The sequence below is a fragment of the Oikopleura dioica genome, chromosome PAR, assembly GCF_907165135.1.
Source record: "Oikopleura dioica chromosome PAR, OKI2018_I68_1.0, whole genome shotgun sequence".
In the NCBI taxonomy this organism is placed as follows: domain Eukaryota; kingdom Metazoa; phylum Chordata; class Appendicularia; order Copelata; family Oikopleuridae; genus Oikopleura; species Oikopleura dioica.
Window position 1 is genome coordinate 9,464,200 of NC_137293.1, and position 12,229 is coordinate 9,476,428.

The following is a 12,229-nucleotide window of genomic DNA, read 5'->3' on the forward strand; positions in this document are numbered from 1 at the left end:
AACCCTAGCCTATCCCCCTCGGGTGAGACTGTTCCGTCATTTTTGCAGGTGCCCCCTAACACTAACCTTAATTATAGTAAATACTAGACTTTTTATCAATTATTCATGGGAGAAAATTATTTTTTTTCTTCTAATAACGCTTATCTCCTAATTTTTGGACCCAGGCGTCACTTCTGAGGGGGTATCCTGGGTCTGAGACCCAGGCGTCACTTTTGAAACGAATCCTAGGTCTGAGACCCAGGCTAATTGTATACTTCCTTATTTTACCTCGTGACTTTGGAAACATTAAAGAGTATCTCATTTTAATCCACTGACATTATAGGATATAATAATAAATAGTAATATCATATAATAATATCATATTACACTCTTAGTCGTAAACAAGGGTACAAATTGTATCAAGTATTTCAGTCACTTTTCATCGAATTAGCAAGAAAGGAGTTGGCTCAAACATTGGTTTAGCGCAGTCAGACTGTTCAAAACAGACCTTTTCGGTTATTAAATGTCTGCTCTACCATCACGTAATAACTGTAAAAATGATGTAATACAAGTACGTTCCTACAAGAAAGCCTAAGGGTTAATTTTCAAGTAACTTATTAAATAAGTCTTATTTTGCTGGCAGGAGAAATAATACTCTTTCTTTAGCAAAATACTCTAATCGAGTTTTTTTCAGAAGAATCATTGTATTTTTGCACTTGAGCGTGTCTTTTGTTTTAACAGAATTGGATGACTTCGAAAAGAAAAGCTAGAGAAAGGATCTTTTCAGAGTGATGGATACATATGCCACCTTAACCGATCTTTACGATAATTGTTACGCGAGTCTGAGAGTAAAACAGACAATAAAAAAATCGAATTCAACGTTTAGAGAAATGATAATCATATATTCATTTGGCGGGTTTATTCAGAGATTGATGGACAGTCACAGTAATCGTTAATGCAAAAACTTGATGTAGCGGCAGATGAGGTCGCTCCTAAGAATTATTGTTCAATATCAAACACAGCTAAAGCGGTGTTTCAGCGGCACAAACCGTGAATATAAAAATTGTATATCATTCTTCCCAATAAAATTATGCGATAAAGAGATTTAAGAACGCGCGTGATGAATATAAATTTTTCCATTAATAACTTTCCAGAGAGTAACCTTAATTTATCAGATAAAAGAAATCATTTCATTATGAAAAAAATAACGAAATGCTCTGCCGCAAATTATACTTGGATTTTCAGCGTTGCGTTTTCACGCTTTGAAGTCGCCACAATAGCTCGCGCTTTTCGTTGATTATTATGGGCTCCTTTGAGCGAAGGAGTAGCGCTGCCCCCGTAAAGGGGGGTTGAGCCACTGATCGCTCTCTGCACTAATCAGTCCGCGCGGGTAAGGTCTTTGTCTGCGCCAATGCGACTACTGCCCTTTTGCCCTTACCAGACTTGTATTCGATCGAGCAAGTGCACGTTCCTGAGAGAAACAATTAGACGAAAACCAAGTAATGATCAATAGAATAAGTATTTTTTATCAGCCATAATTAATGGAAAATCATTTGCTATCTTCCATTGTAAATAATATAATTTTCTGGACGGATATCTTTTCATTATTCACGGTTGATTCTACAGCCATACTTTTTATCAGTGATAATACTCCTGAAGAGCACTATTTGAGCTGAACTTCTTTGATAAAATTTTTATCATAAAATTATTTTCTGAATTAATATCATTAAATACTAGTTATGCATCTTATCAGATCATCAATTGAATCTTCAAAAAGAGCTGGTCAGAACTCCCCCTATAAAACAGGATTAAAACAATTTTTTTTTCATTCGTTGCTTTTTCATTTTCTGAAAACGAGCAATATTGTAATAATTGATTATTGCGGTGATACTGTACTTTCTTAAGCTGTCTGAGTAACTGTTAATCTCTGCTCAACTAAGCTTCAGACAGACTTCCTCAGCAACTGCTCGAGAGCGAATTTGTTGAGTGAAATTGCCACAACTTTTTAGACTTCGCCATCTAGCACCATTTCCGGCGCACCTTCTCTGAATCATCAATTGTTGATTATTGTAATCTTCAAGTTGCATTTTAAGATTAAAAATCGGGATCGCTAAAAAAGGAAGAGAAATATCTCCATCGAAAAACCAACTGCGCAGAATCGAAAATGCCGATGCCCAGTGGCCTACACAACCTTTCCTGGAACTTGACAAACTTTGGTCGATCATCTGTAAGTACCGTAATGGAACACTGTTCGGCAAACAGTCTATGCCTCAAATTGTTTCCATTGACATTTGATAAGAGTGCTCGGCAAACAACTGGTAGTCAGTCTGGTGCACTTTGTGGGTGACAGCGACAGTTTTTCGGAACGCCTCAGCGTCAATTCAAGCCGGGTTGATACGAGTTCACTCCCAGTCCAACTAATAACATCGCTCTAATAGACAGTAATAACTTGAACTTTCTCGCGGTTCATTTTCGAACTGCTGTTTGTGAGCCCATGCATGCAGCCTATTTTCGCACACCTAAAAATGGACAATACGTGGCAGCCTATTCAATATTTATCATAAATAATGAATAAAATTCAAACCACATCTATCCATAAATGATTTCGTGCAGAAAAGCTTCTTTATTGTGAGTAACAACAACATTGAAGGTAAAACAAGAACGCATTTTTTATTCTTCATGTAAACTTTAGTTTTGCTGTAAACAAATTGTTATCGATATGTAAAACATCATACCAACTTATGATGACATGACTTCTTATAGCAACTCCCAATACTGCTACAAATAGGATGACAAAGAAAATATTGATTAGGAAATCATTTTTGAGTGCGAGCAGTCCCTAACCCTTTCTTTAAAAACTGACGATTATGCACTCTAGACAGCGACTCAAATATTTAAACATATTTGTAGACTCAAACTAAACACAAACCAGACTAATCGTTTCTCAAGAAATCCGTTAGTAGTTGTTCGAGAATGAAATAGAATACCGTAATGAGCGAGCTGATAAAAATTGCACATCTTTATAACAGAGCGAAGGTATTCTAGGAGTAATATTTGCTGAGATTGCATAATAAGGTGCAGAAGGTCATTTGCAGACTAAATTTATCTCGTCTTTTTATGGCAGATTCCAATTTTTCGAACTAGAAATGTTTTGATGAGCTTCAATCTTTGGAATATAATGTGATGTTTTTGTATCAATTAGCTCAAGAGCCTTAGCTGGCACCATATTCCATCGCCTTGGGCAAGAAAATGGAACATTCTCTTACTCCAGAACGTTTCACTTGGAGATTCCCCAAAGTCACTTTTTGAAGGAGGATAGAGAAACGAAAAAAATGTCGTTCTTTCGCGAAGCTTTGTTCAACAGAGCATCAATGGTGAACAAGGACGATTTTATTTTTAAAAAACCTAAGTTGGGACTGTTAAGAGTAAATAAAGACATGTAAATATACCAAAAACCGCTCCAACCTAAACATTGGGTCTGAGAAAAGAAGCTCAAAAATGTGTACTTAGATGCTTTTTTAACATATAAATTATATGATATAATCATCTCCGGCAATACGCTTTGCAATAATGGGGCCGCTTATTTTGTCTATTTTTGATGAAAACATGATATTGAAGATAAATTTAGACTAACAATATCGATGAATTGCTTCAACTTGCCAAGGACCGAGCGAGGCGATTAGACGACGAACAGTTTATTGAAAAAGCAATCAGGTTGGATCATCAGTTCTTAATTTATAATGAGATTAACATCCTATTATCAAACTGTCTGACTTTGACGAAAGAAAAAATTGATTTATTTGTCTCTTTTTTGAACTTTCGTTATTCAAAAATAAGGGTGTCTCTATCTTATTTCGAGTAAAAAGCCTAGATCATTAACCGTTTTTCTTTAGATCTCTCGTCCGGAAGCTGAAAAAGAATGGCCAAAGAAACAGTGTCAAAGACCTGATAAAAGCAATACAGGAAGGAAATAAGAATTCACCATGTGTTGTGATTCCAAGAAGTCTTGACGGGCGCATGCAAGGTAACTTTATTACGCCATATTCTCAGCTTCATAAAATTTAATTTAGTGGCCCAGCGAAAAATCATTCCTCATCTACTCTTTTGTCAAATTTGGCGATGGCAGGACTTGAAAAATCATCATGAATTGCGGTCGTCTTCAAATTGCTGCCACCCAAGGTAAAGAATTGAAAATGAAAATGAGTAGAAGTCAAAATAAATATTTTGAAATCGATTTCTGAAGATGCTAAAATCCCTTGCATCAACAGAACTTTTGTACTTTTACACTGAGACGGCTTCTTTTCAAGGTCGAGACAAACACGGTTTGAATAAATAGTAAGACACGTAAAAGAAACATTCGTGGGAGTCGGCTGCTCAGATACACAGTTTTCCGCGTTCTTTCTTTTTTGATAGCATCGTTGAGCGATTGTCCAGTCTTTCTCAGAGAAAGCACTCACTGATTAGTTACAGAGATTTAAAATGGAACATTTTTCGAAGAAATTGAAAAAGCGTTTCAAAAGAATCCGGTAAAGAAAATAACTGTAACTTTCGATTATTAGCGGGTTCAGGGTCCTTGGGTTATCTTTTTTCTGATTGGGTTAGGCAGAAAATTCTCCCTTCTTATTCGCTAAGAGCGAAACCCTAAAAACAATTTCGATATTAATATATATTTTACCACTGCTGCTCAAATATTATCGATAGAAATGGAATAATACTTAAAATTCTAGCCACCAGCGACCGCGTGATGACACCTGCATCAACCCCTTCCATTATGAAAGAATGGCAGCGACACATGTGCCGCCTGTACTTGTTCCGCGAATTTGTCCAAACCTGTAAGTTTGAGTGACCTTCACTGTAACTGGCTTAGCGGCTCAACTGCCGAAGTGCGGTTCAACGTCAATTAGCTAAATACAGCACTAATCCAAGTTTAAGGTTTCAAAACGGGACCATGGGCGGTGGAATGCCGACAAGCATGGACTACCAAGGATGGAACGACAGGGACGAATCGAGCGAGGATTACGTCGTTGCGCCAAATCACGATCTTCAAAATCTCGTTCCTCCATCGCCCGAGAATCTCCTGCCTGACGACTTGCTATCAGAGGACTCTGATTATCCGCAGTCTCCGATGGGGTCTGCCATTTCGCAGCAGCGTTTTTCGCATTCGCCAATCTCCTCTCCTGGCTCGCAAATTAGCGAATGCAGCAGAACATCAGGTAAGCACGAACATGGTTTTGGAAATGCGTGTCTTGGAATTCGCCTATTTTTGCCGCAAATATTTTGAGCATAAATTGTGTTACATAATCTAATTCAATATTTCTTTTTATTGCCATACCAACTGAGTTCAAAGTAAAGCATATTTATCAGCAAAGTAAAGATCTTTCATAAAAAATTATTAGTTATCCATTTCGCTGGGCCATCAAGCGAAGGTGATGAAGGATCGCGTTCTCCTTCGACTGGCACCGCTGAAAGCAGTGAGGACAACGAGGACAGCGGTGAGATGGCAGCTCCGCAACCACAACCTACAGGCGCTGCAGAAGCCACAGAAGTTCAATACGAAGAGATGGAGACCTGGTGCACCATTCACTATTACGAGCTCAACTCAAAACAGGGCCAACCATTTGAAGGTAAAACCTTATCCAAAATCTAAGTGCTTATTGACGCAAATATTCAGGAAAGAGCACGACCGTGAGAGTGGACGGCTCCGCTCAGCAAACTGTTCCTGGCAACAGGTGCGTTCCATTCTTAGAATCCGAAATGTTTACTAATTACTACTAATAGACTTTGTCTTGGCTCCATCGAAAGCGACATTCGAACTAACGAGTCCAGAATGGCCCGGAAACAAATCCACGAAGGCGTGGAGCTTCGCTACGAAGGTGGAAGAATCCAACTTCGAAACACCTCTCCCACTTCTATATTCGTTCAATCAACGAACATGAACCAGACGCATCAGCTGCGTTCACAAACAGTCATCAAGATTCCCTCAGGACACCAGGTAAGCAAAAACCGCTAAATGATTTTTGAATGACAATATCTATCTGCAGGCTATCATCTTCAACAACACTGATTTCGCAAAATATCTCCGCCAGTCTGTCGACCTCGGCTTTGAAGCTGTCTACAAGCTCAAAAACTTCTGCGTCATTCGATTGAGCTTTGTGAAGGGCTGGGGAGCCGACTATCGCCGCGCGCATATCACGTCAGCACCTTGTTGGATTGAAATTCATCTCAACTCACCGCTGCAGTGGCTAGACAGGGTACTCCGCGAAATGCACAAAAGTTGGGAGAGGTAAGCCCATTACACAACGACTGCAGTACTTAATCCTTCTTTTAGCACAATGGGCTCGATCAGCTAAAGCTGTAAAAATGAGTAGCAAAAGGACTCTCGAACTTTGTAACTTGAAGTTTACCTACATCAACATCAACGAAAATACCACATTTACAAATCACCAAAAAAAGTTCCCTGACAGAAAAAGTCAGAAATAGTTTGTATCAAAAAACTGAAAACAGTTACACCCACTCTCTTTCTCTTCAAAGTTCTATCACAATAATAAACTTCTGCAATGATAAATTTGCATTTGAATTTCAGTCAATCAGTATTCCTCGACTTAGTCAGTTTCAAGCTTTCTTTGGGTATATTTACAGACTTATTTATTGCACTGAAAGAACAGCAGTTAGAAAAAAAGTTAGTCCGATTTCTTCCCTCCTCTATAAGATGTCGAAGCAGACGTACTCCAACCGGTAGAAATGCGCATGGCTCGTTGCTGGCGTGCTTTAGTTTGATCAACAACTCTGTCGAAGAATTTACTAAAAGCTAAAATAAGTGTTAGGATCAAAGCAACAAATTCTTCCGCACCGATTTTAACCGCAGATCCAGGAGAAAGGGCCTTTTTATCTGAGCAATCGAGATTAACGAGCACCGACCCAAGTTCTTCGGCCATTCTTCTTGATCTCTCCTCTACCAGCGTCTTTTTCTCCTTCATGACATCGTTCATCCTCGTTCCTACCAAAATCAGCGGCACATTCGCCCCCGATTCTTGGTCCCCATCGAGCACTTCTTCCGACCAGCCTCGAATGTTCTCCAAACTCTTCCTGTTGGTGAGATTGTGCACGAAAATGACGCCATGAAACTGGTTGAAAAACACGGAACGGGACATTGTGTGCGCAAGATTTCCAGAAACATCCCATAGTTCGCAGAAATACAAATCCTCTTCAGCTGTGCCTTGTTTGTACTTGTGAATGAGAATTTCAACGTTGGCACCAATCGTCCAGTTGCACTGAGCATTTTTCATCGAACCGGAAACGTCAGTCAGGATTGACGACAAATGCGTTTTCCCAACGCCAGAATCGCCAACTACCAGGATTTTTATTTGAATATCTTTGCAATTGGACATCTCTGAATTCAAATAATAACTTATGAGCATTTTTGTGAGATTTTTGATCAGTGATGGCTTCAAAATACGGTAAAATATAGGAAAGGTCTCAAATAGAATAAAAACTAGTCCATAAGAAAGTTCTTATGAAGGTATTTATGGTAATTATGATGGTAATCGAAAGCTCAGAAGAATCTTAGAAAGATAAACTCTGAGCATTTGATGTGCCAGGAAAATTATAAATTGAGAAAAGATTTTTCTCTACGTGAGATCGCAAATATAAATGATAGATAGTAGAAGAACTTATAAGTAATTAAGGCTACTCGGGCCCGGTTGATCGATGTCTTCCGGGTCGTAAGAGCAGTCGTGGAAAGAGTATCGAGGCCGTTTCTGCTGTGGAGTGACGCATTCAATATCAGATTCATTATCCGATTCAGATAGGATCACAATTGCCTCGCGATTTTCCTCGGTCGTGTTTTGGCGCTTTGGGATTCGGGGCGGAGAGGGCGAGCAGGCAGGGTTGAAAGCGTCTGAGGATCTGTTTGGTTTTGTGGAGTTTACGGCTTCTTCATCGTCGCTGGAGTTAACGAGGTCTATTACTTGCTGTCGCGACTCAATTTCTAGCTCCAGTCGGGAACGATGAACGACTGGGCGGCGAGGAGCAGGACTATCATCATCTAAAAACGAGTTTAATCAACAATCACTAATGATCGTTTTTCTACCTATGACGATTGTATCGACAACTTCTCTTCGACTCTGCATTTCATTGTAAATCCTGCTGGCGATAGTGTTCATAGGCCGCTGGCGACGGTGAGGTAGAAAAGCATGACCTCGTCCCTCACGTGGATGGATGGGAATGTTGACCGGGTTGAGCAAGGGATTGGAATCGCCGATGGGAATGTTTGACACTCGAGCCATCTGGATTCCCTGTCGACGTTGAGGGGGTTGGCGATTTAACGATGATGTTCCTGGACGATCAGGAAACTCAGGCTCAAGTCGAGGAGGAGTTTCCGCGTCGCCATCAGCGTTTGAAGAGTCTGTGGAATGGCCATCCAAGGCTGGATCATCCCAATCAACGACTGGAAAATCTGGAGCAAAAGGAGGCAAATCTTCTTGATCCAAAACGAGTGTTTCAAAGTCATTAGTCGTTGTTCGCCGTCTCGGCTGTCGATTTGTATTTCTTCGACCGATTCCAGAAGGTCCTGGCGCTTGCTCATCATCGTCTTCAATAAGAATCGGGGTCGGATCGTCGGGGTCATCGATAGGCATGATTCTTTCCGGGGCACCGGGTGTTTCTGTCTGAGGATTTCGCCGAGTACCCATACGTTTTGCTGGAGCATATCGAGCGTTTCGGTCATACGATCGGATGTCGTATTCTTTCGCTGATGCGAACCCCTTGAGCTCGTGGATGAAATGTGTGGCGTAGTTGTGCATGTGATGAGTGAGAAACTCGCGGAACTGACGCGATTCGATTCCGAGTTCGATCGCTTGGTGCTGAATGTCGATGATCAAATCGTTCAAGTATCGTCTGTCAGTTGAGCCATAGAGTGCCACGATCTCTCGCCGAATCCAAGGGGTGAGCCGATGTGTTTGAGCCTGAAAAAAGTTTGCAATGATTCTAGCGCTGTAGAAACTAACTCACCTCATTAGCTTGGTAAAATTCTGCACTGAATTCTCGCTTAAATTGAATTTCAACTCTTCTACCAGTTCGATAGACTGTTCGCCTTGCTCTAATGCAGGATGGCGTCGATCGAGCAAATCGAGCCTGAAAAATTTAACGATTGATTCTTATAATCTATTCCCGGCGCCGATGAACAGGACTCCTTGGCGCAACGGTAGCGCGTCTGACTCCAGATCAGAAGGTTGCGTGTTCGAATCACGTAGGGGTCAAACTTTTTAAATTTTTTGCAATCGCAGGTGAATTTTTTCGCATGCAAAGGTGACATTTCACGTAAAAAAATCAAAAAAAGTTTGACCCCTACGTGATTCGAACACGCAACCTTCTGATCTGGAGTCAGACGCGCTACCGTTGCGCCAAGGAGTCCTGATGGGGCCATCGTAAAGGCTGGTTATGAATGATTACCTCCCACAATCTCTGTCTTCGCTCTCGTTGAGCATTTAACTCTTCAAGTACAGTGTCGATCATATCTTCGTCCCGCCGAGCTGCCCAAAGTCGTGGCCAAGAGTTCTCGAGTCCGAGAGCAACGATGTTTTCCGGAGGCCGTGGAGCTTGAAGCTCTTCAGCTTTTCTAATTGGAATCGGTCGACTCTTCGAAGAAAGAAAAAGGCCCTACCTGAATTTCCCCGTCTTCTTGTTGAGCGAGTATCTGATTTTCTTGAATTCCGCATTGCACAAGGGGCAAGTAGTCTTTTCCATGGCCCATTTTCTCAGGTGCTCCAAGCAGAAGATATGCTTTGAAAGAAGAATTAGCTGGTGAAATTTCGTAAATGATTTTACCTTGCAATTTTCGGGCTGCGACGGATTAACGATTTCCGACAAGCAGATCGGGCATTTATCCTCTTCATCGTCGGTATCGGGCATTTCTCTGTGTGTTTTTAACTCTTTTCTGCTAAAGAAAGAACCTTGTAAGATATTTTTGTTTAGGCGCTGTTCTGTATTATTGTTTTGTAAGGCATGTTTTGCTGAAGAGTCATGAGAAAGTAGAGACATGATTTTTGCAACGATTTTTCGAATTAATAGCTTGAAGATTGAAAGGTCAGTAAGGTCAGTTGAAACAGAAATAAGCAATAGTAAATGATGGAATAGAGAATAAAATAAGGAATCGTGATTTTCAAAGCTCTTCTTTTGCATCATTTAGATTTTCGTATTGAAGAATGTCATCGTCAGTGGAAGGCTCCGTGTCGGTAAAATAATTTTCTTGGCCAGTGTAGTGCGTTGGCTGGACGAGGACGGGATTGGCAGAGAACGCTTTGAGGTTCTTGTTCTTGAAGGCTTTCGTGTAGCTGTCGATCTTGTGCGCTCCGTACATGATCGGCAAATATTCATCGACTGGGATCAGCTTTTCCTGAAAATGCATTTTAGAAAAGTAGGATTTTAGTGTAAATTTTGCTAAGAATACATTTTCTAAAATTAACTTACCAAGGGTTTTTCATCGACCAACACTTGCGCTGCCTCTCCAGTGATGATGTATCCCAAGGTCCAGAAACTGTACGTCACGTTGGAAATGTTCTCCGTGACCATTACTTCTACATCATTATCCGCTCCTGGTCCGCGTTTTCGTCCAACATAAATCAAGTCCCACTTTTCGATCGTTTTCGCTTCTCTAAGAACGCGTCGCAAATCGACGACGAAATCGGGTCCAAATCGAACATCGTCTTCGAGGACCAAATAAATTTCTCCCGGTTCCATTTTTTGCCAAAGATAGAAATGAGAGAGGAAACAACCGACTTCTCCGCGAGTGATTGTCCGTGGCTTGTGCGGGTCGGAGAAGCCGGGTAGTTGTCGGATTCCGAGGTTGTCAATGTCCTCTTAAAATTAAATGTAAACAGCTCTAGAAAGAAGCTTTTTCACCTTGAGTTAGGGCTTTCCCATCGACAGCGGGAACGAGAGTATATTTTATTCCTTGAATTCGCATGCAAAAGTCCATTCTTTCTTTTCTATCAACTCTTCTCCTGAAGAAATAAGGTTAGTTAAAAGGAAAGGAATGAACAAAAAGGGCCGTACTCGAGGTTGATGACGAAAATTTCCGAGAGGCCATGTTTCGTTTGAACGGGCCAAACTGGCGGCGTGGCGGCAGATGCTTGCGGGATCATATCCCAACCGACAGGCGGTAGCGTATTCATTTCCATCAGCATGTGGTTGAACATGGCCACCTCGTCGGGCAATTCTCCAGATTGAACCGGGTACGGAAACCAACCAGCAGCCATCGTGTTATCCACCCAAAGGTCAATTTTGTTCAACTGAAAATGAAGAATCAAAAAGAGATTTAACAGTTGGACGGTACCTTGGCCATTCCAGTAAAATAAATAATATCATCCATCGGCCAGTAAGGCAGCTCATCAGAATACTTTCCGATTCTGGGCCAATATTGAATCAGCTGCGATTTTCTGCGATTCATATCGATCAAATAGCACGAATGGAGCATTGGAACTTTGTGGACATTCAGAAACTCCTGCTCGTAGTATCGAATGTCGTAGTAGTCATTTCCTCGCTCGTAGTAGCCCGTTTCGGTGTTTTGATTCGACCAGAAATTGGAAAAAGGAACGCCGGTTTCTAGCATAGGCCCCACAATTGGCTTATCTCGAAGGACCAGTTTTCGCAATAAACTTGGCTGTAAAAGTAAATCAGATTTGATTGTTTCCTGAGCGATTACCTGGACAAGGATGTTGTCAGCATCGATCATGAACAAATAATCAACGAGCATATTTCTAGCGTGGTTGAGCGCTTGCTGCCGCAATTTTAGAATATGATCGTACCGGTTCGGCGACCAGCTCAGTTCCGTCTGAGCGTCGTTCCAGTGCCCTTTTCGAGGATCGCGGATTTCTATCTTGATGTCCATGTATTCCATCTATCGAACAGAATAGCGACAAAAGAAAAATATTATCAAAGAATACCTCCCAGGCTTCTTTCCAGGCCTTGATCACTTCCAAGGAATTATCCGCGTTGTGGTCGGTGACAAACCAAAGGCGAATCCTACTCTTAGGATAATTCTGCCGCTCTAAGCCACCGAAAAAGTACGGCAAAGCATGTTCCTTGTTACGCACAAAAACGGGAATCAAAATCGACGGGGGGATAAATTCAGCCTCACCATCCCATTCCGACTGTCCATGCACCTGCAATACACCAGCTACCGCTAACGTTATCAGCTTTGTTAGCAGCATTCTTAACAATTTCAATTCTAGCGTTTCTTTCTCTTTAAATT

General features: G+C 41.2%; 3 protein-coding genes and 2 non-coding genes across 8 annotated transcripts; 2 read left to right on the top strand and 3 right to left on the bottom strand.

The window, feature by feature from the left end:
• Window positions 1–2,075: 2,075 nt before the first annotated feature.
• On the top strand, window positions 2,076–6,538 carry LOC145705418 (SMAD family member 3-like). Of its 3 annotated transcripts, none has more exons than XM_081782888.1 (11): window positions 2,076–2,206; window positions 3,608–3,693; window positions 3,873–4,003; window positions 4,050–4,158; window positions 4,707–4,811; window positions 4,912–5,192; window positions 5,376–5,603; window positions 5,651–5,708; window positions 5,758–5,971; window positions 6,021–6,262; window positions 6,308–6,538. In XM_081782888.1, exons 1-11 carry the CDS (start codon window positions 2,144–2,146, stop codon window positions 6,327–6,329), a joined length of 1,539 nt encoding a protein of 512 aa, XP_081639014.1. In that variant the 5' UTR covers window positions 2,076–2,143; the 3' UTR covers window positions 6,330–6,538. The 3 variants fall into 3 exon arrangements, with proteins under 3 accessions (XP_081639014.1, XP_081639015.1, XP_081639016.1); XM_081782889.1 differs by lacking the exon at window positions 2,076–2,206 and adding an exon at window positions 2,932–3,015; XM_081782890.1 differs by lacking the exon at window positions 2,076–2,206 and adding an exon at window positions 3,194–3,353.
• Window positions 6,539–6,589: 51 nt separating this feature from the next.
• Window positions 6,590–7,397, bottom strand: LOC145705431 (rab-like protein 3). The gene is made up of 2 exons (XM_081782908.1): window positions 6,830–7,397; window positions 6,590–6,787 (listed from the first exon to the last, which is right to left on the bottom strand). The coding sequence occupies exons 1-2, from the start codon at window positions 7,395–7,397 to the stop codon at window positions 6,660–6,662; spliced, it is 696 nt and encodes a 231-aa protein (XP_081639034.1). The 3' UTR covers window positions 6,590–6,659.
• Window positions 7,398–7,645: 248 nt separating this feature from the next.
• Window positions 7,646–12,227, bottom strand: LOC145705417 (procollagen galactosyltransferase 1-like). Of its 2 annotated transcripts, XM_081782887.1 has the most exons (8): window positions 11,922–12,227; window positions 11,681–11,875; window positions 11,312–11,638; window positions 11,032–11,267; window positions 10,879–10,979; window positions 10,447–10,835; window positions 9,805–10,372; window positions 9,641–9,759 (listed from the first exon to the last, which is right to left on the bottom strand). In XM_081782887.1, exons 1-7 carry the CDS (start codon window positions 12,186–12,188, stop codon window positions 10,139–10,141), a joined length of 1,749 nt encoding a protein of 582 aa, XP_081639013.1. In that variant the 5' UTR covers window positions 12,189–12,227; the 3' UTR covers window positions 9,641–9,759; window positions 9,805–10,138. The 2 variants fall into 2 exon arrangements, with proteins under 2 accessions (XP_081639010.1, XP_081639013.1); XM_081782884.1 differs by lacking the exons at window positions 10,447–10,835; window positions 10,879–10,979; window positions 11,032–11,267; ... (1 more) ...; window positions 11,681–11,875; window positions 11,922–12,227 and adding exons at window positions 7,646–8,023; window positions 8,069–8,942; window positions 8,989–9,111; window positions 9,430–9,595 and having other exon boundaries at window positions 9,805–10,141.
• TRNAW-CCA (transfer RNA tryptophan (anticodon CCA)) lies at window positions 9,165–9,236 on the top strand. Its single transcript has one exon. It is a non-coding gene; the product is annotated as a tRNA-Trp (tRNA).
• TRNAW-CCA (transfer RNA tryptophan (anticodon CCA)) lies at window positions 9,319–9,390 on the bottom strand. Its single transcript has one exon. It is a non-coding gene; the product is annotated as a tRNA-Trp (tRNA).
• Window positions 12,228–12,229: the final 2 nt, after the last annotated feature.

What these genes read in the sequence shown, in the direction of transcription:
- LOC145705418 (XM_081782888.1), top strand. Translation starts at nt 2,144, where the DNA reads ATGCCGATGCCCAGTGGCCTACACAACCTTTCCTGGAACTTGACAAAC. An exon ending in TCAAATTGCTGCCACCCAAG is followed by an intron (nt 4,159 to 4,706) that starts GTAAAGAATTGA and finishes TTAAAATTCTAG; the next exon opens with CCACCAGCGACCGCGTGATG. An exon ending in CCGCGAATTTGTCCAAACCT is followed by an intron (nt 4,812 to 4,911) that starts GTAAGTTTGAGT and finishes TCCAAGTTTAAG; the next exon opens with GTTTCAAAACGGGACCATGG.
- LOC145705431 (XM_081782908.1), bottom strand. Translation starts at nt 7,397, where the DNA reads ATGCTCATAAGTTATTATTTGAATTCAGAGATGTCCAATTGCAAAGAT. An exon ending in TGGATCTGCGGTTAAAATCG is followed by an intron (nt 6,788 to 6,829) that starts GTGCGGAAGAAT and finishes CACTTATTTTAG; the next exon opens with CTTTTAGTAAATTCTTCGAC.
- LOC145705417 (XM_081782884.1), bottom strand. Translation starts at nt 10,017, where the DNA reads ATGTCTCTACTTTCTCATGACTCTTCAGCAAAACATGCCTTACAAAAC. An exon ending in GAAGACAGAGATTGTGGGAG is followed by an intron (nt 9,112 to 9,429) that starts GTAATCATTCAT and finishes TAAATTTTTCAG; the next exon opens with GCTCGATTTGCTCGATCGAC. An exon ending in AATTTTACCAAGCTAATGAG is followed by an intron (nt 8,943 to 8,988) that starts GTGAGTTAGTTT and finishes AACTTTTTTCAG; the next exon opens with GCTCAAACACATCGGCTCAC.